This window comes from Pygocentrus nattereri, chromosome 17 (assembly GCF_015220715.1).
Source record: "Pygocentrus nattereri isolate fPygNat1 chromosome 17, fPygNat1.pri, whole genome shotgun sequence".
Taxonomy (NCBI): domain Eukaryota; kingdom Metazoa; phylum Chordata; class Actinopteri; order Characiformes; family Serrasalmidae; genus Pygocentrus; species Pygocentrus nattereri.
The window spans coordinates 3,358,288-3,386,193 of NC_051227.1; the positions used below are offsets into that span (position 1 = coordinate 3,358,288).

The following is a 27,906-nucleotide window of genomic DNA, read 5'->3' on the forward strand; positions in this document are numbered from 1 at the left end:
TTGAAAATTACTGAAACACACAAATATAAATAACATCTTCTGTAGACTTTCTTTTGTTTTTGTTCTACACTGAATCGTTTTGATGTAATAATGACATTCATTGCATTTATGCAAATATTTTAATAGATACATTAAATTAATTAGCTTTTTTAGTATTAAAGAGCAGGTGATTTTATTTATTTATTTAATTTATTCTCATTTAAAGTCTGAGTGGTGGACTTTTTTTTTTTTTTTTTTTTTTTTCTCCCCTATATGTTTATGACTTATTCTCTATGACCTTATGTGTCTCAGCCAAATATCGCTCATTAATAGTTCGTTCATAAAAACACAAATGTATAGATCTACATTATGAAGGAAACGTTTTTGCCTTTTTGAAAACACATTTACAGACAATATTAATAATACATTTTATTTATAACGCACTTTATATTTGAAGTTCTGCTAAAAAAAATGTTTTTAATCCTTTTTTAAAAACTCAATTGTTCAACTTTTTTTAATATCTTCTCACAGTCGCTAAACTTTTACCGTTCTCCTTTAGTCTTCATTTTTGTGAGAAAAGCGGCTGAAATTGCGATTTTTTTTAAAGTCCCCTGATTGCGAAAGCAGTGACGTAGCGGCTCTGCGTCAGCAGCGCGCTGCAGGAAGCGGGAAGCGGCCGATCGGAGCCGGAGGTGAGAAATTATTAATCTGCTTTATTTACATTAATAACTGACTAATGTTCGGTTTCTGCGCTGGCTGGGGTCGTTTAGGGTTCGCTTCAGAGTTCGGGGTGGTTGGTAGCGGTACTGAGCCAGAGTTCAGTGGGTTAATGTGGGTTAGAATGCGGCGCTAATCTTCGTCGTCTTTTCGTCGGAATTTTTCCGTTCCACCTTAAATGGAACAGAGGTTGCTGTTTAACGCCACGGGCGGCCGAAGGTAACTACTGCAGCATTGAAGGTGGAACAGAGAGTTAGCAAGAAGCTAACTTGAGTTAGCGGTTAGCTGAAAGTTGGCTGATGAACCGTATCTGTTTGTTTGTTTGTCTGTCTTTCTGTCAGCAGGGCTGAGGTGATTTTATTGTATTGTATTTGTGCTCTGTGAGCGTCATGAGTGCGGACGGTAATGACAGTGATCTGGAGGTGGAGAGGTGAGCTAAACCAAACATCTCGCTATATTCAGTCACTCGTTCCCATGAAAACTGTGTTATTAACCCAAAAATAAACACTTATTTTCTTAGCTTATTTATTTATAAGGCAATATTGGCTAATTTTCTCCCAACATTGTCATCTTAATGACTCAAATCCAGTAAATTATTTTGAGGCACAAAGTGAAAGTAAGAGAAGTGTTCAAGTAAGATGTTCTGTAAGTCATTATTTTGAGATACTATGTCAAAATCAGTGAAACTGTGAGAATCATAGTTATTTGTTTGTGAGGCGATTGCGAGTGTGAAGATGTGAGGTGTTTCTCCGTTTGTTATTCAGGATAATGGAGCGTCCTCCTAGCAGCTACGGCTCCATGAGGAGTGACGACCGTGAGGATGAAGATGAGGAGCTTGATGACCGTCCACAGCCCACCGCTCACGTCAGCCTGGGCCCTCTGACCAGACCTTCAGTGTACAGACACATACTTGATTATTCATTCACTCACTCATACAGTGACTCACTCATTGACCTGTTATAACTGGGTTATTTCCCTTTTTAAAGTTTTTTTGTCACTCTTTAGATCTAAGTGATTTAGAGTTCCAGCTGTAAAAGATGAACGCTGTGTTTGTTTCAGGATCAGGCTGACCCGCTCCGACTCTCCAGAGACCGGAATCACAGCGCTCACTCAGGGACAGCAGTCCAGCGTCCACAAAGAGGGAGCGTTCATCAGTCAGCAGGGGTATGTTTACAGACTCTCTCGTTCTGGAAAGCATCTGCCTGTGTCGGATTACGGTACCAAACGCCGTTTTCATTTCCAGTTTCCAGACGTAACACGCAGATGGTGCTGGAGCCGAAGCAGTGTTTGGATTAGACAGTCATAGTCCCATAGATCTATGCCGCGTTTCACTCAGGAGATGGACAGCCCTACAGGTTTAATGCCGATCAATCACTGTTCATGGGCTTATGTAAGTTCATGGATCGTCAGGGAGGCAGGTCAAGAACCTGTGAATCAGAAGCACTGTGTGTGACGATGGCAGTTTCTGAACAGAAAAATAACAGAAAGAAAAGGTGAGAGTGGAGCCCTTCTTGGTGTCAGAAGAGGATGGTGTGACTGTCTGTCCTACAGAGAGAACCTGTGGTAACAAAGGTGTTAATGTATTAAGAAAATTATGTAAATGTAGTGTCTATAAACAGACACTAACGCAGATTCTAGGCAACATTAATCTTTTTGGCCATGGTTCTCCCTCGAGGGGTTCTGCTACCACAGCTCAGAGAACCTTTCCTCTATTTTGTTGTTCTGCTTTAAGGCTGCAGCAGCAGCGTCGCTGTTTCTCTTTGCTGTGTGTGCCACACTGCGCTCTATCAGCCCATTGATTAACATTAGAAGCGAATCATAGGAGACATCCGACTAGGTGGAAAATACACAGCATCCCACATCGCATCCATTATATCGCACTACAAGACCCGTTCGTCATTCCCAACACTCATGTTCAGGCTCGACAGTAGAAATGTATCAGCTGAGACAAGATCCTGAACAAGTCAGCCTGGATTTGTGTTGTCCGGCGTTAGAGAGCTTCCCTGAGAGAGCTTTCTGAGGCTGTAGACTATAGACGGATGACGTCTTTAAATATCAACTCTGTCTGCGTATGATATCTTAGCCAGTGAAGTCATCTTAAATGTAGTTATATCCAGTATTTCATATTATGCAATTGCTGTAAGAATATAAAAGATCATTTAACTCATTTTAGATGCTTGTACTTCACATGGTGTTGATTGAAATTGGCCCATTGTATTAGCTGAAATATGCTTGTAACTAGGAAAAATATCTGCTGATATCCAGGGTTCGCACAGTTATGAAAATCCTGGAAAAGTCATGGAATATAGAAAACTTTGGATTTCTGTGTTTGGAAAATAATAAATGCTGGAAGAATCATGGAATTTCCTGGATTCCTCATCATATGCCCTTCGTCAGCTCATCACATTTGAAGCACTGAAGAGTCCAGATCACTGAAAGTCCTGAGACTTGCGTGTCCCCACGTGGACGAGCTTCACTAATATGTTGCTATGTATCTCAGCAGGCTGAGGTGTAGGGTTCACGACGTGTGTGTGTGGAAGACGTTTTGATTCCAACACTGAAGAAGATGAATTAACGAGCCGAGCATAAGAGTAAAAAAAACACACCACTGTGCTCCTCACTGCAAAACCTGCATGACCAGCTTTTCCACTATGAGTTGAGTTTTATACCAGAAGTTAATTGGAACCCCCTCCCCCCCCCCCCCCCCCCCCCTCTCTCTCTCTCTCTCTCTCTCTCTCTCTCTCTCTCTCTCTCTCTCTCTCTCTCTCTCTCTCTCTCTCTCTCTCAGGCGAGAGCAGCAGATGTTAAGGGGTACGGAAGATACGTTTGAGGAATATGGCCTGAGAGACTTGAGGAGGAGGGCGGAGTTTCAGATGAGGATGGAGGTGACGTCCATGGAGCCACAGCAGCCCCCACAGAATCTCCACCCACCACCGGAGGGCGTCGGCCTACAGTCGGGCGTCGTCCACATCACTCTGACGCTGTCATTTGTGTTCAAGGTGAGGCAATAAAACAATGACAGCAATATATTGTTACTGTGATAGGAAAACGGATAGGATTTTTTTCTTAATTGTTTTGCAGTGTTTCTTGTGTAAATGTCTGTAAATATTAACAGTTTTTTAAAAGTTAAAAAAAACTAAAGCATCAAAAATTCCTCCATATTAATAATGCAATAATTTCAGTAGGTTGATTGTTGTTTTGTTCCTCAGTGTGGTGTTAAGCCTGTTACACACTGAACACCATTTATTTGTTTGTTTGGGTGATTTCGGACGACAAAAGTGTGACATTATTACTCTGTTCCATTTTTGACGGCAACAAAAAATCTCTGATTAATAAGTCACCTCTGCTGTTGGCATGAACCTTTTTGCCATCATCAAAAGGATCAGAATCTCCAAAAGCAGTTTAAAGTGACCTACAAACATCCAGTCAAATGTGGGAAAAATCCTTCAGCTTATGAATGAAGCACTGAAGCTCTTAATGCTACTTTCACTTTTCCTAAATGGACAATAGTCCAGCGTCACCATCTGTCTGTTTAGTTGGGAGCAAAGAATCATATTTGCTCACAGAGAGCACAGAATCGTTTTAGTATAGGTTAAATTTCTGTTAATATATAAATATATTTGTGATTTATATTTGATGTAGAATAAAACGTGCCACCTCTGTTATGTGTAGTTTTGATGCGAGAACATTACTTTTTAATTTTAACATTTTTGTGTCGTTTTTGGCGTTGTGCTCGGTGTGTAATGACCTTTAGGTTTCCGCAGCAAAGCAGGAACAGTTGCTATTTCAGTACACTAGGTGGCACTGTAATCAGTTTATGTTCATGTTCTTCACTAGGTACAATAGTAATACGTTTTGTGTTTTCAGGCAATGCAGCAGAGTCTGTCTAAGCTGAATCCTGCGGAGCTGGTCTGGTTTAAACGCAGTCTGTGCAGTCAGTACAAGAACAAATTTGAGTTGTCCCAGCTAGAGGAGTGCGATGTGCTGGACGTTGTTGACCGGCTGTTGGAACGGCGCAGCAAAGGAGAGGCAGTGCACCTGACCATCCGAACGCTGCAGGACATCAACAAACGACCCATCGCTGATGAGCTGGAGACTGTCTGCAAGAGAGGTAAAGTGGGGGTCACACTCTGAAACCTTTATCAGCATGAACCAACATATCAACATCTTTATCAACATGAACCCAAAAGTGCATGCCACGTACAAAAGCAACCTGTGTGGAGGTAGATTTTTCTGAGAACTACTGTGTTGAGGTTCCTTTTTTATTTGTGGAGGCACCATGTTTTTCCCAAGCGTGTGTGAACAGAATTTGGGTCTATATGTGATTTGTTTAGAGTATTGATAAAATGGGAATGATGAGTTCCTGTTCTTGTTTTTTATTATTCAAAAAGGTAGGTTATGATACAACCTGTATCTCTGAGTTTTCAGCTTTGCTAGATTATGTTCTTTGCATGTCAATAAACACAACACAACACCACACACACACACACACACACTTACATTTTCCAAACAGCTTATCACTGGTCCATCAAAGGGCATAAACACAACACCAATGTTTAGCAGTTGTGTTATTATATAGGGAAGAGTAGATAAAATGTCTAGCGTACAAGGAAATTCATAGTTTTGTTCACAAGGATGAATTATTTCAGACCAAAGCTTGAAAAAACATGGCGTTGATGACATACATTTGATGACTGTACGCTGTAGGGGCCACTTTTTGACCATCTCACAAGTTATGTGAAGACTAAAGAATGGACAGTTCAAGTTTTTGTGTACAGATTGGTTCCGTATTTGGTGAGTTAATTTTCCTTCTCTTGTGTTTCTTCAGCTGTGGTCCAGTATCATTTGAGGAACAGCCATATAAGGCGATATTATAACCTGTACGAGGGTACCTGTCGGCCTGGTCAGCAGCGCTTCGTGAGCGACGTCTACGCAGAGCCACCCATGTTCATCGGCGGGGACTGGGACATAAACACAGAGCATGAGGTCCACAGGCCCAATTTCCCCAGCAACCAGGGAACCCCCATCAGGGCAAGTGACATCTTCCGTCCTATGGAAGGTGACATGCGAGTCCGGACTGTCCTGATGACAGGAGTTCCAGCCATCGGGCTGACTGTGGCCGTGCAGAAGTTCATCATGGACTGGACGGACGAGCACGCTAACCAGGACCTCCAGTTTGTCTTCTCTCTACCTGGCCGAGAGTTGCACTTGGTCAAAGACACAGAGCAGAACTTCTTGGAGATGCTCACAAGCTTCTACCCAGAGACAAAGAATGTTGACTTTCTGGGTAATGAGGACTGTCCCATCCTTTTTATTATTGATGCTTTAGAGCTTTGCAGGCAACCCCTGAACTTCAAGGGCAATCCGGATATCAGTGACCTGATGGAGAAAGCCTGTGCAGATGCCCTCTTGACCAGCTTGATCAAGGGTACCCTGCTGCCTCACGCTAGGATATGGATCACATGTCACCGGGTTGCAGCCAGCAAGATCCCTTTTCAGTATGTCAGCAGGTTCATTGACCTGAAAGGATTTACTGATGCGAAGAAGGATGAGTACTTCACCAAGAGGACTAAAGATCCTGCACTGGGTGTCCGGGTGCTTGAGCATATCAAGAAATCTCCGGCCCTCTACAACATCTGCCAGTTACCTCTTCTTTGCTGGATTGTGGCCTTCATCTATGAAAGGCGCTTCCATAGTCCGGACTACACGGAACATCTACCAGCAATCACCACTTTCTACACTCAGTATATGATCGTGCAGACGAATCGCAAGATCGAGCGCTACGTTGGGACGGGCTTGGAAGCATCCCGCTGGAAGGATAAAGACAAGGATTTTCTGACCTGTATGGGCAAACTCGCACTGAAGATGGTGCTGGAGGAGAGAGACGTTTTCTACGAGAATGAGGTGTCTGATCTAGGGCTAGACCTGGATGATGTGACCAATCGGGGTGGGATTTCTACTGAAGTGAGGCGAGCATGCGGGTACACGCGAGGTGAGCAGGGATTAAGCTTTGTTCACTACAGTATGCAGGAGTTCATGGCAGCCATGTACACGTATGTGACGTTTAGGGTTAAGGGTAAGAATGTCTTCGAGCAGCAGATCAAGAACAAGGTGGCCAAGCTGATGAAGGACAGACCCGTTGTTGATCTCTACAAGCTGGCCGTGGACCGAGCCTTGGCCAGCCGCAGCGGGCACCTGGACATGTTCCTACGCTTCCTGTTTGGCTTTGTTACACCTGGGACGGAAGCACATCTGCGTGGATACTTGCTGCCTCAGTACCACCCACCGCCCAAGGGCATGGACGACGTTGTGAAGTACGTGAACAAGAAGATCAAGGAGAATGCTTCACCTGAAAGGTGCAGGAACCTTGGATGGTGCCTCATCGAGCTGGAGGAGGGCAAGAATCAGAGATGACAAAGTGAGAAATGACAGAACAGGAAAGTGCGATGTTCTGTGGATGGTTTGTGTTTATGTGCAAGAGGAGAAAAAGGATTCCTGAGTGCTGCTTTAGAGAAAGACCTTGGCTGCTCAGTTCCAGTTTTGCTCACTACATGTCCTAGTCCTGGTCTCCAAAGATCAGCATGGGAAAGAATCTTATTGCCTTTTACCAGTGCACCATACCAACCAATGTTGGCGAAAATGAAGGTGAGAACGAAACTGTCTGCATGAGTTAATGGTCCTGGCAAATACAGTTCAATAGCTTAGTTTAAAATCTGTTTATCTTTTTGTTACGTCATCAGATATTTGTTTAATTCTGTGTATGTTGGTTATAGTAACAGTGGAAAAAGATAAACAGCTTCTCGTCACATCGGGCCGGATTCACAAAACCTTTCCAGAGATAAAAACCTAAAAATATCTGAAAATCTATTTATGTCTAAAGATAGAACTGTGAGAGGACTATAGGAGTGTTCTGAAGTGTTCATTACAAAAAATATATTCTTAAATATTCTGTTCAGCTCAGTTGTTTAGAAAGTCTTATTTTACCAGCTGACCTGTTTATTATTTAAGCAAAGGTATGAAATGTTTGCATTACTTGTGTAATGAGATGTTAATGTGCCTTATTGTGTTCACTTTTTGTGTTAGATGTAGATTAGATGTACACTCGCATTAGATGTACATAAAACCTCGCATTGGATGGTTGGGGTTTGATTCCCTGTTCAGTTGGGAATACCAGCGTGACAATCACTGCGTCTTAGTAGTCCATTTTTTATAAGAGTGTGTGCTAAATACATAGATGTATGAAAGAGAGATGAGCCTCCTTTTTGGGGGAAAAATGGACACAAAAATGCACATCATGTCAACAATCTGTGTGTGTGTGTGTATATATATGTGTGCAGGGGCAGAATTGGTGATATATATGATTATGTTTTCACACTTATCCTTTTTGAATAGATTTACTCTAACAGGGTTCTGATGGACATGTGTGCTCTATGATGATCAGAGACTGTTACGGTCCACTGTAGTCCTGAGTCATTCTGTAGTCGGAGCCGTGCTCTTATGCCAGTATTTGGAACCAGAGTTCCTAATGACGCTTGACTGCAGTGGTTTATTATAACAGCCTCACTGGGGTCGTCCTCTAAATGCTGACAGATTACAGATCCATATATATATATATATATATATATATATATATATATATATATATATATATATATATATATATATATATATATATATGTTGTTAAACACGTTGTGTTTAAATGTTTGGAATCAGGTGTCATTAATTCAGTAATAATGCATACAGTGCAGATTGAAATGTTCTAAATTAGACGAGAACACAGTGGTTTATTGACAGCTTGATGGCTTTTGGTAGAATCTACACGTTCAGTAGATCTGTAAATGTTCATAAATAAACTCTCGTTTTCTCTTTATATTCATTTCATGTCAAAACACTGTTAAAGTTTCAAAACAAGCACACTTAAAAGGATGGTTCTCCAGGGTCGTTTAGTTAAAGACAGTGGTTCTGTTTAGACTCATGGATGCTCGGAGAACCTTTTGCATGCCTGGATGGTTTTTCAGTTTGATCCAAAAAGGGTTCTTCTGTTAGACTGTCAGGCTTGAACCCTTTTTGGTGCCATAGAGAACTAAACAAAGCAATCTCCTTCATTGTGGAGAACTATTTAAGCATGTGCAGCATTCGAGCATTAGCTTAAAGGCACTGAGAGAATCAGCCTCTTCGTCTGTAAGGATAGAGAGTGTGGAGAACGATGCTGTAGCACTGAGGGATGATTCCAGGCATTTAAACAGTGGTGTGTGTATGTTGTGTGAGGCTCAGTGTTCAGTGTATGAAGCGTCAGCTCGTCAGCAGTGAGAGTCGGGCGAGAGCTGTTTACAGTCTACAGAGGCTCTTAATGAACAGCTTATCAAAGTTATTGAGTGTAAACATCTTCACTGGATCACATTCACTCAGCATGTACTGTACTATAGTACATTATACTACACTATAGTGCACTATACTATATTATACTATACTGTTTTACAATTGTGTGTGTGTGTGTATTACAGTATACTATACTATATGATGATATGGAAGCAGTGAAGACTGTCTGAAACGCTGCTACTGAACGTGTTTACTGGCCTTATCCAAGTCTTCAAGGGCTATTCCACCCATTTTCCAAAATTCCCCCGTAGCTGAGATGTGAATAGAGTGACTCAGAGTGGATTGGTGTGAAATGGTTTATTGTAGAAACTCAGGCTGTGTTCACACTACAGCTTCTTTCCAGTCCAAGGCCGCTTTCTCTGTGGATTCGGTGCGTTTGGTCGAGCACGAAAGTTGTTTTCAAACCCAGGTGTGGAACAGAGAACCGATCTCTGGTCCTCTCGTCTGCACTGATCTCTGGTCCTCCTGAAATTGGTGGTCTGGGGTTTGCTTCCAGCCAGGAATGACACACTTTGTTACCGCACCACATATCAACAATCGGATTGGTCAGTACTCAGCTCATTTGCATAAAAGTCTGACGTCCTGATCAGCTGTGTGTGAGGAAACTCTGCTCCCTGCGCTGTGTGTGGAGCTGCTTGTCTGGCTTATTCTGTAACGTGATGCTTCAGCTCCCTTTCCGAGTGTGGTGATGGGAAGAGGACGGCTGTGAACGGATAGAGCTGCTCTTCACCGCTTCAGTGCTTGTGTCCAAGGCAAATAATAAAAAGCAGCAAACGGATGAAGCTGCAGAAAATCCATTCAGCAAACAGAAAATTGACATACGGAATCATGAGGCCAGAATCAATCCTCAGGTATTCAGGGCAAGTTCGAAAACACCCTCAGATGTTTTTACAGTAGTGATAGGAACCAGGGGTCTTCTTTGGGGACTACTTTGCCACACAGCTCCCTGCATGTATCCCTCCACCATGAATGGAGTTTAAGTTCTCCAAACTATCATAAAACAGCGTCTCAGTCATCAGGCAGTGAATTCAGAACCATTTACTGTAGGAACTTTCTGTGAGGAGCTTTTAGAGGTGGACGTCTGGTTCCTATCACCACCACTGTGAACAGTTCTTTATCTAGAGCGAAGCGTTTCACACCAAACCACTCTGAACCACTCCGTTTACAGGTTAATGGGGGATTTTGGCAAATGGATGGACCTCCCCTTTAAAAATAGGATTAAGTCCTTATAAACTGATGATTTTCACTGTTGTGACTCTAACAGACTCTGTGGTGCTTGAAGCTCAGCTGTGAGGGGGTGGGGGCTATGTGTTGATGAACAAGTATACAGTTGTAAATACCTGCAGTTAACAGCACAGTTGACTCTTTGCTGGTAATCACTGTTATTGTAATCTGCAATGTATAAATAAATAAATCAAATCATATAAACAGAGCTGTTCTCATAAAATCATTATCAGTTAGCTGTGTGTGTATATGTGTGTGTGTGTGTATATATATATATATATATATATATATATATGTCTCCTGTATGAATATGCTGAATATGGAGTTTCATGATCATAAATGTTTATTTAGACGTTTACATCAGTGTAAATGTGCTTAAGATTTGTTTCTAATACAAATAAACGGTAATGCTGACTATATGACATTATTTCCAAATCAAATAACTAAATTTAATTTAAAAATGAAAAACAAAAAAATACAGCTTAAATTCTTTTTTTTCTGGGGTGTAGAACTTCAGATTGGTACAAATGATGTAATCTCAAAGTCATGATCTCAAAGATCAGCTCATCAGTTTCTGTATGACCTCATATGTACATGTGACTATGTAGGGTGATCTTCCTCATGAGCTCAGTCTTCCTCACGCCGTCCTGTGTCCCTCTTGACGGAAATGAATAACTAAATCAGAATTCATACATCATTCATACATCTGTGTCCCGTCCCGTCCTGTCCTGCACAGACCCCAACTGCAGGCTTTACAACCGCTCATTGGACGAGACTTTCCGATTTTAGCCGAAGATCTCACGAACCCGAGTGCTCCATCGGAAAAGTTCTCGAAGTTTCCCGAACGCTCCACGAGTCTCTGGCAATCAGTCAGTCAGTCAGCCGGCAGACTGAGCGCACAGGCGGCGGAGCGTCTCTGTCTCTCTCTGTTTCTCTCTCTCAGAGTTTGGGGTCTATCCGGTTGTTTCTGCCTGTATTTGCGGTCTGTGTGCGGTGATGTCTGAGCTGTGTTATAACAGAGGCTGCGGACTGAGGTTTGATCCGGATAGCAGTCCTGAGGGTGAGTTATCCAACGTTACTGTTAGGTCAGTTAGCGACATGCTAACAGAGACCACATTAACAACGACACGGCCTTCAGATCTCGCTTATGCTTTATTATTAGTGTCATTATTACACTTTACCGGCGCTTCTGAAGTCAGCTTCGCATTCGCCAGCTTCTTATTAGACTTGTCCCGTTCCTCCTTAAATGGTTCAAAATTCCCCGTCCCACCTTAAATGGTGCAGCAGCTACATTCTAGTGCCATTGTTCCGCCTTAAATTGTTCGAAGTTCCTCCGTTCTGTTAAAGGTGGAACTGAAATTGTTCGAAGTTTCTCGTTTCACCTTAATTGAATCAGCCCCTAGAGCGCCTGAATGTAACTGCCGTACAATTTAAGGTGGAACGGGAAAGTTCGAACAGTTCAAGTAGCACCTTTAACAGAACGGGGGGGAATCAGAACAATTTAAGGTGGAACGTTCCATCTTAAATGTCGCCAGAAGTAAGCTGCTGCACCATTTAAGGTGGAAGGGGGACGGGGTTCAAGTGTTCAACTCTGTTTTAAGACCTTTGCTGGCTAAATGCTTAAAAATTGCTGCCCAGTTTATATAAATGTTATAATAATACACACTGATTGGTCACTTCATGATGCCCACCTCACTGTCCACTTTATCTGCTCCATTGACCATATAGTTTCACTCAGTAGTTCTTGTTTCTCTACATGCTTTGTTACCCTGTTCTTCAGTGGTCAGGACCCCCATGGACCCCCACAGAGCAGGTACTATTTGGGTGGTGGATTATTCTCAGCACTGCAGTAACACTGACGTGGTGGTGGTGTGTTAGTGTGTTCTGATGTTACATCTACAAGGTGGACCTACAGTGTCTGATGGAGTGGACAGTGAGTGGACACAGCGTTTAAAAGCTCCCTATGAAACATGAGGAATAGATCAATAAATAAAGTACACAGTTCACTGGCAAACGTGCATGTTTTGGTGTTAATATCAACCATGGAAGTCGATAAAAAGCACCATTGATAGGAATGCTAAGTTCTGTTAGCACATATATGAGATTTCCCCTTATATGTTAGCATCAAGCTAACAGTGGTGAATTTTCCCTATAGTGTGTTGATTAAAGTGGTCTTTGCATCGTGCAAGCGTTCTTCAGATTGATGGAGAATGTGCTGTATTTGATTCTATGTAGAAGCTTTTTGAGAAGGATTCTTTTGTTGTAACAAGAAACCTTTTTGGTGCTACATAGACCCGCTTTCTTTACTGAAGAACCCTTGAAGAACCCTCTTTTTGAGGTCTGTATCAGCCCTTTATCAGTGTGTGTTCCACACAGGCACTCAGTCATTCCTGGATCAGCCTGTGAGCCCTGTTCCCCTTCTCAGGCCCAGAGTCCAGACATTTCAACTGAACATCTGCGTCCTTGTTGCTGTAGGCGGTCAGAGTGTGACGTGCAGAAGTATTAGCACCCTCAGGCTATCTAAATAGCTCTCATCCCGGGTCTGGTTGAAAGGGGCCAGTGGGATAAGGCGCTCTGCATCATCACATACCAGCCATTACTGACCGTCAGCTGGGCTGTGTACTGTGGGCACCGCAGTCACAGCGATAGTTTGGCAGAGTGTCTCCAGCAACCCCCCTCCACCTTAATTCAGATATAGCTGTTCAGTGTTTGGTGCTTCTGTGGTTTAACACGGATGCTACACTATATTGCCAAAAGTATTGGCTCCTCTGCCTTCACACGCAAATTACCTTGAGTGACTTCCCATTCTTAATCCGTAGGGATTAATATGGTGTCGGCCCACCCTTTGCAGAGTTAACAGCTTCAGCTGTTCTGGGAAGGCTTTCCACAAGGGTTAGGAATGTGTGTATGGGAATTTTTGACCGTTCTTCCAGAAGCACATTTGTGAGTTCAGACACTGATGTTGGACGAGAAAGCCTGGCTCGACTCTAATTCACCCCAAAGGTGTGAGGTCAGGACTCTGTGCAGGCCAATCAAGTTCTTCCACACCAAACTCACTCATCCATGTCTTTATGGACCTTGCTATGTGCACTACTGTGCAGTCATGTTGGAACAGGAAAGGGCCGTCCCCAAACTGTTCCCACAAAGTTGGGAGCATGAAATTGTCCAAAATCTCTTGGTGCTGAAGCTTTAAGAGTTCCTTTCACTGGAACTAAGGGGCCGAGCCCAACTCCTGAAAAACAACCCCACACCATAATCCCCCTCCACCAAACTTTACACTTGGCACGATGCAGTCAGACAAGTACCGTCTCCTGGCAACCGCCAAACCCAGACTCATCCATCGAATTGCCAGACGGAGAAGTGTGATTCATCACTCCAGAGAACACGTCTCCACTGCTCTAGAGTCCAGTGGAGTCCACGCTTTGCATTGCGCTTGGTGATCGGCCATGGAAACCCATTCCATGAAGCTCTCTACGCTGTTCTTGAACTGATCTGAAGGCCACATGAAGTTTGGAGATCTGTAGTGAATCGACTCTGCAGAAAGTTGGTGACCTCTGCGCACTATGCCCCTCAGCATCCACTGACCCCGCTCTGTCATTTTACATGGCCGACCACTTTGTGGCTGAGTTGCTGTCGTTCCCAATCACTTCCACTTTGTTATAAAACCACTGACAGCTGACTGTGGAATATTTAGGAGTGAGGAAATTTCACAACTGGACTTGTTGCACAGGTGGTGTCCGATCACGGTACCACGCTGGACTTCACTGAGCTCCTGAGAGCAACCCATTCTTTCATTAATGTCTGTAGAAGCAGTCTGCGGGCCTAGGGGCTTGGCTTTATACACCTGTGGTCATGGAAGTCATCATCATCATCACTTTTATTTACAACCCCAATTCCAATGAAGTTGGGACGTTGTGTGAAACATAAATAAAAACAGAATACGATGATTTGCAAATCCTTTTCAACCTATATTCAATTGAATACACTACAAAGACAAGATATTCAATGTTCAAACGGATAAACTTTGTTTTTTGCAAATATTCACTCATTTTGAATTTGATGCCTGCAACATGTTCCAAAGAAGTTGGGACGGGGGCAACAAAAGTTGAGGAAAGCTCAAAAAACACCTGTTTGGAACGTTCCAGAGGTGAACAGGTTAATTGGAAACAGGTTAATTGGAAACAGGTGAGTGTCATGATTGGGTATAAAGGGAGCATCCCTTAAAGGGAGCATCCACTTTGTGAACAACTGCATGAGCAAATAGTCCAACAGTTTAAGAACAATGTTTATCAACATGCAATTGCAAGGAATTTAGGGATTTCATCATCTACAGTCCATAATATCATCAAAAGATGCAGAGAATCTGGATAAATCTCTGCAAGTAAGCGGCAAGGCAGAAAACCAACACTGAATGCCCGTGACCTTCGATCCCTTAGGCGGCACTGCATTAAAAACCGACATCATTCTGTAATGGATATTCCCACATGGGCTCAGGAACACTTCAGAAAACCACTGTCAGTGAACACATTTCGTCGCTCTGTCGACTAGTGCAAGTTAAAACTCTACCATGCAAAGCGAAAGCCATGTATCAACAACACCCAGAAACGTCGCCGGCTTCTCTGGGCCCGAGCTCATCTGAGATGGACTGACGCAAAGTGGAAAAGTGTCCTGTGGTCTGACGAGTCCACATTTCAAACACTCTGATGGTGTGGGGGTGTGTTAGTGCCCATGGCATGGGTAACTTGCACATCTGTGAAGGTGCCATTAATGCTGAAAGGTACATACAGGTTTTGGAGCAACATATGCTGCCATCCAAGCAGCGCCTTTTTCAGGGACGTCCTGCTTATTTCAGCAAGACAATGCCAAGCCACATTCTGCACGTGTTACAACAGCGTGGCTTCGTAGTAAAAGAGTGCGGGTACTAGACTGGCCTGCCTGCAGTCCAGACCTGTCTCCCATTGAAAATGTTTGGCACATTATGAAGCTCAAAATACGACAACGGAGCCCCCGGACTGTTGAGCAACTGAAGTTGTACATCAAACAAGAATGGGAAAGAATTCCACCTACAAAGCTTCAACAATTAGTGTCCTCAGTTCCCAAACGCTTATTGAGTGTTAAAAGGAAAGGTGATGTAACACAGTGGTAAACATGCCCCTGTCCCAACTTCTTTGGAACGTGTTGCAGGGATCAAATTCAAAATGAGTGAATATTTGCAAAAAACAATAAGGTTTATCCGTTTGAACATTAAATATCTTGTCTTTGTAGTGTCTTCAATTGAATATAGATTGAAAATGATTTGCAGATCATTGTGTTCTGTTTTTATTTATGTTTTACACAATGTCCCAACGGGCGGCACGGTGGCGTGGTGGGTAGCGCTGTTGCCTCACAGCAAGGAGGGCCTGGGTTCGATTCCCCGGCTGGGTGACCGGGGTTCTCTCTGTGTGGAGTTTGCATGTTCTCCCCAGGTCCGCGTGGGTTTCCTCCGGGTTCTGCGGTTTCCTCCCACAGTCCAAAGACATGCAGTCAGGTCAGTTGGACATGCTGAATTGCCCCTAGGTGTGAGAGACGGTCTGTGTCTGTCTGTCTGCCCTGCTCCAGAAGAAATTTCAGACCGCCTTAAATGGTGCTGCAGTTACATTGTAGTACCATTTAAGGTGGAATTTTCCCCATTCCACCTTAAATTGTTCACATTTTCCTGTACAACCGGGTGCACTATTTACAATGTAACTGCTGCACCATTTGGGTGTAATTTGCCTGTTCCACCTTAAATCGTTGGAATCACCCTGCTGCATTATTGATTGTGTCATGCATGGTTGTCACATAGTTAACATCATGCTAATTGGTGGGTATCGGCTTTCATTGCTTCTCAGCTTCATTAGCCTCGTAGCTCCAGTGCTAAAGCTACAGAAGCCCCCTTGTGTGGGCTGCTGATGAGGTGGGGGTGTGATTGTCAGACCTCCTCGTTACTGTTCTGTTTCCTATGTCTGTGCGCTGAGCAGTAACATGGCTGTGGTGTTTGGTTACAGATGCCTGCACGTTCCACCCTGGGATTCCAGTGTTCCACGACGCTCTGAAGGTGAGAACCTCTTGTCTGTGCTGAGGCCTGTAGTTAGTTCTATTTAAAGGAGTTAAAGCAGTTCGGGTCTCTGCTCTGCCTGATGTGTCTGTGTGTTGCAGGGCTGGTCCTGCTGTAAGAGACGCACCACGGATTTCTCAGACTTCCTCAGCATCTCTGTGAGTGAAGACCGGCTCGGTTCACACTACAGCAGTTCTGAAGGCCCCCCACCAGGGGAGGTTATTATAACTTCACTGAATGAGCCTTTCTCTCGTTTCCAGGGTCGACATTTCCGCTTTGGGAAGTTCTGTGTAAAATCATTTCCACTTTTTCATTCATTTCTCTCTGATGATGAGCTCAGAAAGAAATGGTTAATATATATATATTATATCTAAAAACCTAACAGTGAATTAGCTTATAAAACAGTAAATATAATTGCATAAATTAAAATGGGTTCATGAACTGCAGTGTTGTAACAATAAACTGCTTAAACTCCTGCGAACTTCTTTGAAGTCTTTGGACCACTATAGTGTCCACTGTAGAGTCTCTGTGGTTCCTCGCCGCAAGCCCTTACCTGGATTTCCCTGTCTACAGCACTGGACACTGAGGAGGATATAATTTAACACAGTAATTCATGTTAGACACCGTGTATTTACTTCTTAAACAGACAAGAATTTAAAGATCTCTATATGCTGACACTACCTAACATCACTCACCCTGTCTGAGACATGAAGTAAGGTAGCTAGCGTTAGGAACACTGGGAACCAGCAATTTACCTTCATAATCAAAAATAAACTCAGTGCTCAAAAAAGCATTTATAACCCTTATTAAGTTTTGCACGTTTGGTGCTCAATAGTTCTTCCACAATTCTGACCACATCGTCCTGCCTAACATACTGCATTATAGCAAAAAATGATGAATATTAACATGCTGCCATATTCATAGTGGAGCGGCGCAGAAACCGGAAATAAGTTTACACATAACCTCCCCCGGGACTTGACCCTTCCTCCGTGCGTGAAAAACGGCTGTTATTTTCAGCACATGACACCCCTGTTCTGTAGTTTGGGTCCAGATGTCTGTCATTAGGGAGGCTGAACAGAGACTTTACTGGCTGTTGTTCTGGCCGTGTTCTCTGTCTGATGTGAGTGTGTTGTGTTCAGGGCTGCACTAAAGGCCGCCACAGTAACAAGAGACCTCCTCAACCGGTGAAGCCAGAGGTGAAGTCTTCAGGAGAGAAGAAGGAGCTGGAGGACCTGAAACCTCGGTTTGATGAGTACATTATTCAGGCTCCGAAACCGCTGGAGTTCATCAAGAGACCCAGGTACAGACAGACAGGTCGGCCGACGTTTATACCCAAATCTGCGTGTAAAGTCTTTACTGAGTCCTTCGTAACTCTAGTTACTCTCAAACTGTTCTTTCACTAAATTTGGCTGCACCACAAACCCGTAGATCGTGTCTGAGTCTGTTTTCAGGCTGCAGGAGAATTGGGTTTGTTTCTCAGATCAGATCTTTTGAGTCGACTGTTCGCGCCGTTATCTGCGAGTGATTCAATCGGATTTGTGTGTCCAGACATCACCGGCCTATCTGCATGGGTTGCTGTGGTAACGACGTAGGCATCAGTAACTGCATAGCTACGCTGGTGACGCGGATTTCAGGAGAGACGGAGGAGCATCATCTCGCCCTCCAAACTCTTCAGAACTCTCTTCCTAATCATGAACCTTTGGAGCTCTTTGGATTTCATGTGCATTTTGCAGATTTTTCAAGATCAATCTGGATATGATGATCAGATCTGGGCTGCAGTCTGAACATCAGCCTCAGTAACAGCTAACTACAGGGTGGGCCATTTACAGTGCATCCGGAAAGTATTCACAGCGCTTCACTTTTTCCACATTTTGTTTTGTTACAGCCTTATTCCAAATTGAATTAAATTAATCTTTTTCCTCTAAATTCTACACAAAATACCCCATTGTGACCATGTGAAAAACGTTTTCTCGAGAGTTTTGAAAATTTATTAAAATTAAAAAACAAAGAAATCATATTTACATAAGTATTCACAGCCTTTGCTTAATACTTTGTAGAACCACCTTTGGCAGCAACTACAGCCTCAAGTCTTTTTGAATATGATGCCACAAGCTTGGCACACCTATCTTTAGGCAGTTTTGCCCATTCTTCTTTGCAGTACCTCTGAAGCTCCATCAGGTTGGATGGGAGACGTCTGTGCACAGCCATTTTCAGATCTCTCCAGAGATGTTCAATCGGATTCAAGTCTGGGCTCTGGCTGGGCCACTCCAGGACATTCACAGAGTGGTCCTGAAGCCACTGCTTTGAGATCTTGGCTGTGTGCTTCGGATCGTTGTCCTGCTGAAAAATGAACCGTCGCCCCAGTCTGAGGTCAAGAGCGCTCTGGAGCAGGTTTTTATCCAGGATGTCTCTGTACATTGCGGCATTCATCTTTCCCTCTATCCTGACTAGTCTGCCAGTTCCTGCTGCTGAGAAACATCCCCATAGCATGATGCTGCCACCACCATGCTTGACTGTAGGGATGGTATTGGCCTCGTGATGAGCAGTGCCTGGTTTCCTCCAAACATGACGCCTGGCATTCACACCAAAGAGTTCAATCTTTGTCTCATCAGACCAGAGAATTTTGTTTCTCATGGTCTGAGAGTCCTTCAGGTGCCTTTTTGCAAATTCCAGACGGGCTGCCTTGTGCCTTTTACTAAGGAGTGGCTTTCGCCTGGCCACTCTGCCATACAGGCCTGATTGGTGGATTGCTGCAGAGATGGTTGTCCTTCTGCAAGGTTCTCCTCTCTCCACGGAGGAACGCTGGAGCTCTGACAGAGTGATCATTGGGTTCTTGGTCACCTCCCTGACCAAGGCCCTTCTCCCCCGATCGCTCAATTTAGACGGCCGGCCAGCTCTAGGAAGAGTCCTGGTGGTTCCGAACTTCTTCCATTTACGAATGATGGAGGCCACTGTGCTCATTGGGACCTTCAACGCAGCAGTAATTTTTCTGTATCCTTCCCCAGATTTGTGCCTCGAGACAATTTTGTCTCGGAGGTCTACAGACAATTCCTTTGACTTCATGCTTGGTGTTTGCGCTCTGACATGCAGTCAACTGTGGGACCTTATATAGACAGGTGTGTGCCTTTCCAAATCATGTCCAATCAACCACAGGTGGACTCCATTTAAGCTGTAGAAACATCTCAAGGATGATCAGTGGAAACAGGATGCACCTGAGCTCAATTTTGAGCTTCATGGCAAAGGCTGTGAATACTTATGTAAATATGATTTCTTTGTTTTTTAATTTTAATACATTTTCAAAACTCTCGAGAAAACTTTTTTCACATGGTCACAATGGGGTATTTTGTGTAGAATTTTGAGGAAAAAGATTAATATAATTAAATTTGGAATAAGGCTGTAACAAAACAAAATGTGGAAAAAGTGAAGCGCTGTGAATACTTTCCGGATGCACTGTATATGGATACATATGGGGGGGGGGGGGTCTGGTTCCTTTGACTTACATCAAAAGTAGAGTATGCTTTTTCTTCTCCTGTAAAGTTCTCATTTTGGAAACACAAGGTTTTGATCTGACAACAGCTGAGTTAAAAAAATCAGACATGTCTGATAAACTCCGACTGGTCTGAAACACATACTCTGCACCCTCATGCGCTACTCGACTCCCTCTCCAACCGTCGACTCCTGCTGACTCAAAAATCTGCAAACTAGAGCCGGCCAGCTCAGACTCGGGGTAAAATCGGGGTAAAAGTCATGTAGTGTAACCCCGGCTTAACAGAGATCAGATCTGAGCAAAGAATCAGATTTGAGTGACGAGGCTTGTAACAGCCAAAGATGGTGGATAAAGGTCAAACCTGCCTTTCTGCTTTCACCAACTTCACACATTGTAGCTTATCTCCAGTTCAGACTGAGGTACAGACTTCATGGCTCACTGTACGACTGTGATTCTGGTAGCAGTACAACGACGGGACGAAAAAAACAGAATGAGGCAAAATGCAAATTTCAAAACACATGAAAAAGGAACTCAGTGTGCTAAGACCCACTAAACTGTAATGCTGTTCACATTCACCACATTTAGGAATGATGTGGTTCTGTAGATGCATGCTGGTGCGTGGTTTCACGTGTTTATTGATTGAAGATTATTGGAAACGGCAGTGTCGTCTTATAGATGATCCAATAAATTGTTTCAGTGCCGACGAACCACTGGTGGAGCTGCAGCAGAAGGTCTCTCCCTCCCTGAGACAAGCTCTCGAGAAACTCAGACTCCAATCAGAGACCAATCAGAGCATAGAGAAAGGTAAAAACTACCTCTACTGGCTCTGCCCACATTTAGAGTCAGTTATTCATTCAGCCTAATGAGAAACTGTAGAACGGACTCAGTTTATATCACAATACCTACATTTAAAGTCAGTTATTCATTCAGTCTGTTGTTTGTTTGTGTGTTTATGGTAACGTGCGTCGTTCTGATGGTGCTTTTTCAGAGGAGGAGGGGAACGAGGTGAAGATCGGGACAGCATGTAAGAACGGAGGCTGTTCTAAGGTGCGTTGCACTTTGTGTTCTCCTGCTCTGCAACTGTTGTATTATCTTCTCTAGTCTGTGTTCTGTTCTTAGTGAAGAGAGTTTGTGTTTCAGACATTCTCTGGGCCAAAGAGTAATGAGGAGACGTGTTTGTATCATCCAGGAGGGCCTGTCTTTCATGAAGGGTGAGGGCAAATACACACTCATACGACACAGATTCCGATTCTGGAGCTCTTTTAACTTTAATATTATCATTATTATCATTGATATTATGTTATAAAGTCACATCATGAGGCTGAAAAAGTCCAAACAGCACTTCTACATCTAACTGCGCTGCCAACTGTGATGACACTCGTAGCCCCACTTAAAAAGACTTCTTCAAGGGTTTTTTAGTACAGAAAATGGTTCTATATAGAACTGTGAATACTCGGAGAACCCTCTGCATGATTAAACCGTTCTTTGCATCATAAAGCGTTCTTCAGACTGATGGAGAATGTGCTGTAGATGGTTTTACGTTCTTATCGCACCAAAAAGGTTTTTCTCGTCACAGGCTTGACATTTTAGCAATAGAGGAACAGTTGTAGGTGCATAAGTCCCAGTATGAGAAGCCTCTGTTCCTTAGAGTTGTAGAGTAACTATGCTCTCTCTCTCTCTCTCTCTCTCTCTCTCTCTCTCTCTCTCTCTCTCTCTCTCTCTCTCTCTCTCTCTCTCTCTCTCTCTCTCTCTCTCTCTCTCTCTCTCTCTCTCTCTCTCTCTCTCTCTCTCTCTCAGGATGAAATACTGGAGCTGCTGTCGGAGAAAAACGTCTGACTTTAACTCGTTCCTGTCTCAGGAGGGATGCAGTAAAGGAGCCCATGTGTGGAAGAACGCAGAGGTGAGAGAACACAGAATTTAAACCATTACATGCCAGGATTATTATTCAGTTATTAATCTTATACAGAATGGTATGTGTTCTTCAGTAATTATTAGGAATTAGTAAGTAGCTACTATGAATTATTTACAACCCCATTTCCAAAAATGTCTGATGTAGGATTCTAGCTACTGCGTCTTCTTTGCTTCTTCTGCGAAGCCATGCTGATGTGATGGACGTAGTATTTGGTTTAGCATTGTCTTGCTGAAAAATGCAAGACCTTCCCTGAAAGAGACACTGTCTGGATGGCAGCATATGTTGCCAAAAGCTGTATATTTCTTTCAGCATTAATGGTGCCATCACAGATCTGCAAGACATCTATGCCATGTGCACTTATGCTCCCGCATACCTACATGGATGCTGGTTTTTTAACTATGTGCTAACAACAAGCTGGGGGGTCTTTACTCTGAAGGATGTAGAGTCCATTATTTCACATTTTGATTCATTGGACCACAGGGCCTTTACCTCGGTCCATTTTAAATGAGCTCGGCCCAGAGAAGTTGGTGGCGTTTCTGGATCCTGTTTATTTATGATTTCTTCTTTGCATAACACAGTGTCCACAGACAGTAATTTCTGGAAGTGTTCCTGAGCCCATACAGTGATTTCCAGTACAGAATCAGGCCTGTGTTCAATGTTTTGCTGCCTGAGGGTCCGAAAATCATGAGTATTCAATATTGCTCGTTGGCCTCGTCCCTTGAGTACAGGGATTTCTCCACATTCTCTGAATCTTTTCATGATATTATGTACTGTACATGGTGGGATATCCAAGGTCTTTGCAATTTTACCTTGAGGAAAATTGTTCTGAAATTTTTCCAGAATTTTTAGACACAGTTTTCAGTTGCCTGAACCTCTGCTCATATTTGCTTTAGAGAGACTCTCTAAAATGCTGTTTTTATGCTCAGTCATGTGAGTTAGTTGCAAATTGCTCCTCCAGTTTTGTATTAGTACCACTTACTTTTCCAGTCTTTTGTTGCCCCTGTCCCAACTCTTTTGAGATGCATTGCTGTCATCAAATTCTAAATGAGTTAATATTTTACATGAAATGTTTTTCATGGTGTTCTATTGTGAAATTTGGGTCTATGTGATTTACAAATCACTGGATTCTGTTTTTATTTATATTTTTGTACATTTTACACAGCGTCCCAACTTTTTGGAATTGGGTTGTACTGTTGTCTGTAATTTATGAGTTTGTATATTAGAGCAATATGACACATGTAATACCACAATAATTGAAGACGTTTTTAACAATACACAATGTATTTTCTGACATCTGGAAAAGTGGAACAGATAAAGCAAGTAAAGTCAGTAAAAACTATGTTAAAACCTATAAATAAAGTTATTTATATCCCATATTTCACACTGAACTGCAAGTTGAAGTGTTTTCTCTCTTAAGATTCTTAAAACTGTGATAACTTGGTGGGATTTAATTTTTTTTTCTCTGTTTATTCATGGTTTTAGAAATTACTGAATTTCAGGTAGAGCTTTTAATCATTTTCCCTAGTTTAGAGATCTTATTATTAGTTCATCACTACTCTAGAAACCAAGATTGCTTTAGTTATGAATATTTTCCTTCACCATTTTTACATCAGTTATAAAAGGGATGTCTTTTTGTCCCTTAAAATCTCAGGCTTACTATGTAGTGAGGCTTATTAATCAGTGACTACAGGGACTTCAATGCAAACTGGTTATAGTGTGTAATAAACTGCTTTAAAGGGTTGAACAGGACTGATGCTCTTTCTCTGATCAGTGATACAGCTGTAATTTTTTAAAGCACTGACTAACATTATTTATCACAATAATGATTAATGTACACTATATTTCCAAAAGTATTCACTCGTCTGGCTTCACACGTGTATGAAATTGAGTGACATCCCATTCTTCATCCATAGGGTTTAATATGATTTCCGCCCACCCTTTGCAGCTATAACAGCTTTAACTCTTCTGGGAAGGCTTTCCACAAGGGTTAGGAGTGTGTTTATGGGAATTTTTGACCTTTCTTCCAAAAGCGCATTTGTGAGGTCAGACATTGATGTTGGACGAGAAAGAGCGGAGACTGCGAGCCAGGCTAATTCATCCCAAAAGTGGTTGAGGTCAGGACTCTGTGAAGGCCAGTCAAGTTCTTCCACACCAAACTGGCTCATCCATGTCTTTATGGGCCTTGCTTTGTGCACTGGTGTGCAGTCATGTTGGAACAGGAAGGGGCTGTCCCCAAACTGTTCCCACAAAGTTGGGATGAAATTGTCCAAAATCTCTTGGTGCTGAAGCTTTAAGAGTTCCTTTCACTGGAACTAAGGGGCCGAGCCCAACTCCTGAAACACAACCCCACAACATAATCCCCCCTCCACCAAACTTTACACTTGGCACAATGCAGTCGCACAAATGTCGTTCTCCTGGCAACTGCCAAACCCAGACTTGTCCATCGGATTGCTGGAGAAGTGTGATTCATCACTCCAGAGAACAGGTCTCCACTGTTCTAGAGTCCAGTGGCGGTGTTTTACACCACTGCATTCAACGCTTTGCATTGTGCTTGGTGATGTAAGGCTTGGATGCAGCTGCTCGGCCATGGAAACTCATCACGGTACCATGCTGGAATTCACTGAGCTCCTGAGAGCGACCCTGTGGCTTTGGAAGTGATTGAAACACCTGAATTCAATTATTTGGATGGGTGACTGAGAACCTTTGGAAATTAGTGTAGATACTATAATAATACCTTAATAAACACCTGATAAATACCTTAGACTTGTGACCTCATTCAGTATAAAGTTGTACATATGCTGATACTTCATGTTTTCATCTGTTGCTTTGCCGTATTTTGCCATGTATGTCTTTATTTATACCTACATTATGTATGCATTGATGCCCTTGCACTGCACATGTTGAAGCTGCAGGCCTTTTTATTTACATATCACTGCTGTCACAGAACCTTGTATCTCCAAAAATGGAACTTTACAGGATGAGGAAAAACCTTCTTAACTTTTAATGGAAGAAAGTGGAGCCAGTGAAGTAATTTTGGACCGTTTCGTTGGTCCATTTTTCATCAGTTTTAAACAGAACGTCGACATCAACTGCCTTTTTCAGATTGTTAAAAAATGAAAAACAACAAAAATGGAGGTATGACATTTTGTCCCGATGACAGCAATAATGTACCTGCACACCATGTTGGTGACAGTAAAGTGAGCTGAAATGTTGTCATGTTTGTGTTTATATACGTTTTTCTTTGATGGTTGGTTTGTTTATTGGTTTGTGTTTGTTTATTTGCTGGTTTTTGTTTGTGTCTCTGCAGGGAAAGAAGGTGGTGCCGTGTCGGTTTGATTGGCATCAGACCGGTGCTCAGGTGACCGTCTCCATCTACGCCAAAAACTCCAACCCTGAGCTGTGTTCTGTACGGGCCAACAGCACCACGGTCAGTGAGGAACTTTCACACCTGTTTGTGTGTGTGTTTGGCGTAGAACCTGAAACATACAACTGTAACATTATCTTCAGACCACAACAGAACAAACTTCCCCCACAAATGTGTTTTTCATAGCTACTGTTGATTAAGGTTGTAGTGAGTGGTTTATTGTTTGAAATGTTCTTAAGGTTTAAGTTTAGCCATTATCATCATACTGATATCCAATTTCTCTGATTCCTCCTAAAACAAAGAAACTGCTCCGTTAAGTTCTGCATGTTCTCCTGACATGACTGGGCAGCATGTCGTTCTCCTCGGCAGGTCTGTATCAGTGTGATCTTCGAGGGAGAGAAGGAGTTTGAGCAGAAGATCAGTCTGTGGGGGGTGAGTTCATACCGAAATACTAAACTGTACCACAGTGTAAGAAGGCTACTGCAGAGTTTCCCTTTAGAAGGAATTTAAAAGTCATTGTTTTTGTGCAGCACTGTATCTCTGGATCACCACATCATTAATTAAATGGTTCTTTTCTGTCTGGAATTGTTTTGATATTAAAAATGGACTATAGACTAAAAAGCAATAATAACCTCTCATCAAATTCAAACCCTGAAATATCTCTTTCTACTGACACACACAGTAAAGTACTATGAATTGAAAGTTTATCTAAACTCTGTTACTGATTAAAGATTCTGCTGGTGTAATTACAGCTCTACCACTAGATGGCATTTAAGAGTAAAATAGCACATTATTTATACAGTTGCTGTAGATGCTCAAGGCCTGCTGGCACAGCTCTGTTTGGCCTGCAAAAATATTTTAGTCTTTTATTATTATTACTGTGTTTCACTCTGACTCTTTCACTACAGTTCCCAGCATGCCTTGCAACATGTGTTTTCTATGGCACAATGTTAAAGACACAGCTGAACTCTCGGATTTGTAGAGATTTTTCATTATGGACGTTTCAGTGTTTGAGTTTGACCCCGTGCTATAGATGGAGAAGAACCTTCAGAGTAAATTAAGACGAAGTGACGCTCGTTTCTGACTCGCCTGTTTCCTGAGCTGCTGTCTGCGTTTCTGTCTTCCAGGTGATCGACGTCAGTAAGAGCATTGTCAACGTGATGGCCTCCAAAATTGAAATCTCCCTGAAGAAGGCGGAGCATATGTCCTGGGCCCGGCTGGACCTGCCCCCTCCTCAGCCCCCGTACACCCATGAGAAGAAAGAGAAGAGGACGGAGAGAGTCCGTATAACACAAACTCAGGAGAGCCGAGTCGCCGTTACCCAGCAGGTTCTCTGATCTGAACTGACATCTCAATCTCCATCTCATACATCCTCACTCCGTCCTCCACCCTCACGTTCACACATTCACAGACGCAGACCTGGAGAGCCTGAGCACAGCAGATAATCACCTCAGTGGCTTTATCGAGTTTTGAACCAACAACCTCCTCATAACAGCCTTACACTGCATTTATGGTGCTCCGGCGTGCCGAACAGACGTGTGCGCTTCTTCCCTGTTCGGTCGGCTGAGAAATTTCCCTACGAAATCTATTTGAAATTTCGCTGCTGGTCCTTGCCGTGCAGGAACGTTTGAAAAGTGGAACCGATGTTTCACTCCTTGAGCTGCAGACACGCAGACACATTGCATTGGCCAGATTAATTTACAAGTTTAATTTACAAGTTCAGCTTTTGCATCATGGACCACTGGGCCACGTCTGAGCGAACCGCCGCTTCCCATTGAAACCGAATGGGATACGCTGCATTGACCTGCTGGAACAGTCTAACTGCAGCATTATTGGGGCTCCGACTGTGATCGTCTCATGGAAAAGGAGTGAAAAACACTGTCATACGCTCTTAAAAACAATGGGTTCTTTAATAAAGACAGTGGTTCTATATAGATCCTGAGCACATGTGCGCGTTAAACATTTGAGGAATAAATCATCACTGTCCAAAAGTATTTCCCTTTATTATAATTATTATTATTATTATTAATTTCTCCATGGTTGTCTTTTACACTGAGTGATAATTTCATCATGAATGGATGAACAGAAATGATCCCGAATCGCTTGGAATAAAATCTCACAGTGAAAGTAGAGCTGAGCGATACGGCAAAAATATAGTATCGCGATACTTCTAGATGTCACATATATACATATAAATACATTTTTTTGATACATCTGATCAGCTGGAACAGATAAAAAAGAACCTACTTTTAAAAATACTATCAAAAACTGAACACGGTGATTTTTATTCAGTATTTCTCTCTAAATCCAGTTAAATTCTTATTGAAATATGCAGTTGGTCAGTGTCTACAAATACTGATGATGCACAGGATATGGTCAGAAAAGCAGACTGTACTATACTGTGACACAGTTTATCAGGACAATGATATATGGTGTCATATTGTCCAGCACTGCACTGACAGAGCTTTTTGGTCCGACCTGTAAAGTTTTGGAGATGATCGTTTTTCTTTGGACAGCAACGACATTTAAAGCTCTAAAGTAGGTTTAAATGTGGAATAATGAAAAAGTGCCAAACTGCAGGCTGTAAAACTCACTCTGGTCTGAGGATGCGCTGAGGGCGAGAACTTGGCCGTTGGCCTTTTTTGGTTCTTTACTGTGTAAGAACTTTGTGTTGTGCTGTTCTCCATAGCTGTGCAGTGCTGAACAGAGCACACAGGGTTCCTGTCTTCATTCCTGCCTTGGTTTGTTTATTTTGTGTGTATAACAA

The 27,906-nt window shown here is 42.7% G+C and overlaps 2 protein-coding genes across 4 annotated transcripts; both read left to right on the forward strand.

Moving 5' to 3' along the window:
* Positions 1-588: 588 nt before the first annotated feature.
* On the forward strand, positions 589-8,293 carry nlrc3l (NLR family, CARD domain containing 3-like). The gene is made up of 7 exons (XM_017684486.2): positions 589-671; positions 1,041-1,126; positions 1,461-1,592; positions 1,756-1,860; positions 3,485-3,695; positions 4,564-4,807; positions 5,525-8,293. Exons 2-7 carry the CDS (start codon positions 1,086-1,088, stop codon positions 7,108-7,110), a joined length of 2,319 nt encoding a protein of 772 aa, XP_017539975.1. The 5' UTR covers positions 589-671; positions 1,041-1,085; the 3' UTR covers positions 7,111-8,293.
* Positions 8,294-10,972: 2,679 nt separating this feature from the next.
* chordc1a (cysteine and histidine-rich domain (CHORD) containing 1a) lies at positions 10,973-27,133 on the forward strand. 3 transcript variants are annotated; one of them, XM_017684489.2, is made up of 12 exons: positions 10,973-11,360; positions 12,081-12,113; positions 16,327-16,376; positions 16,478-16,534; positions 17,516-17,676; positions 20,561-20,667; positions 20,852-20,910; positions 21,004-21,074; positions 21,661-21,763; positions 25,083-25,202; positions 25,509-25,571; positions 26,267-27,133. In XM_017684489.2, the coding sequence occupies exons 1-12, from the start codon at positions 11,297-11,299 to the stop codon at positions 26,474-26,476; spliced, it is 1,098 nt and encodes a 365-aa protein (XP_017539978.1). In that variant the 5' UTR covers positions 10,973-11,296; the 3' UTR covers positions 26,477-27,133. The 3 variants fall into 3 exon arrangements, with proteins under 3 accessions (XP_017539978.1, XP_017539979.1, XP_037402320.1); XM_017684490.2 differs by lacking the exon at positions 12,081-12,113 and having other exon boundaries at positions 10,974-11,360; XM_037546423.1 differs by lacking the exons at positions 10,973-11,360; positions 12,081-12,113 and adding an exon at positions 15,777-15,827.
* Positions 27,134-27,906: the final 773 nt, after the last annotated feature.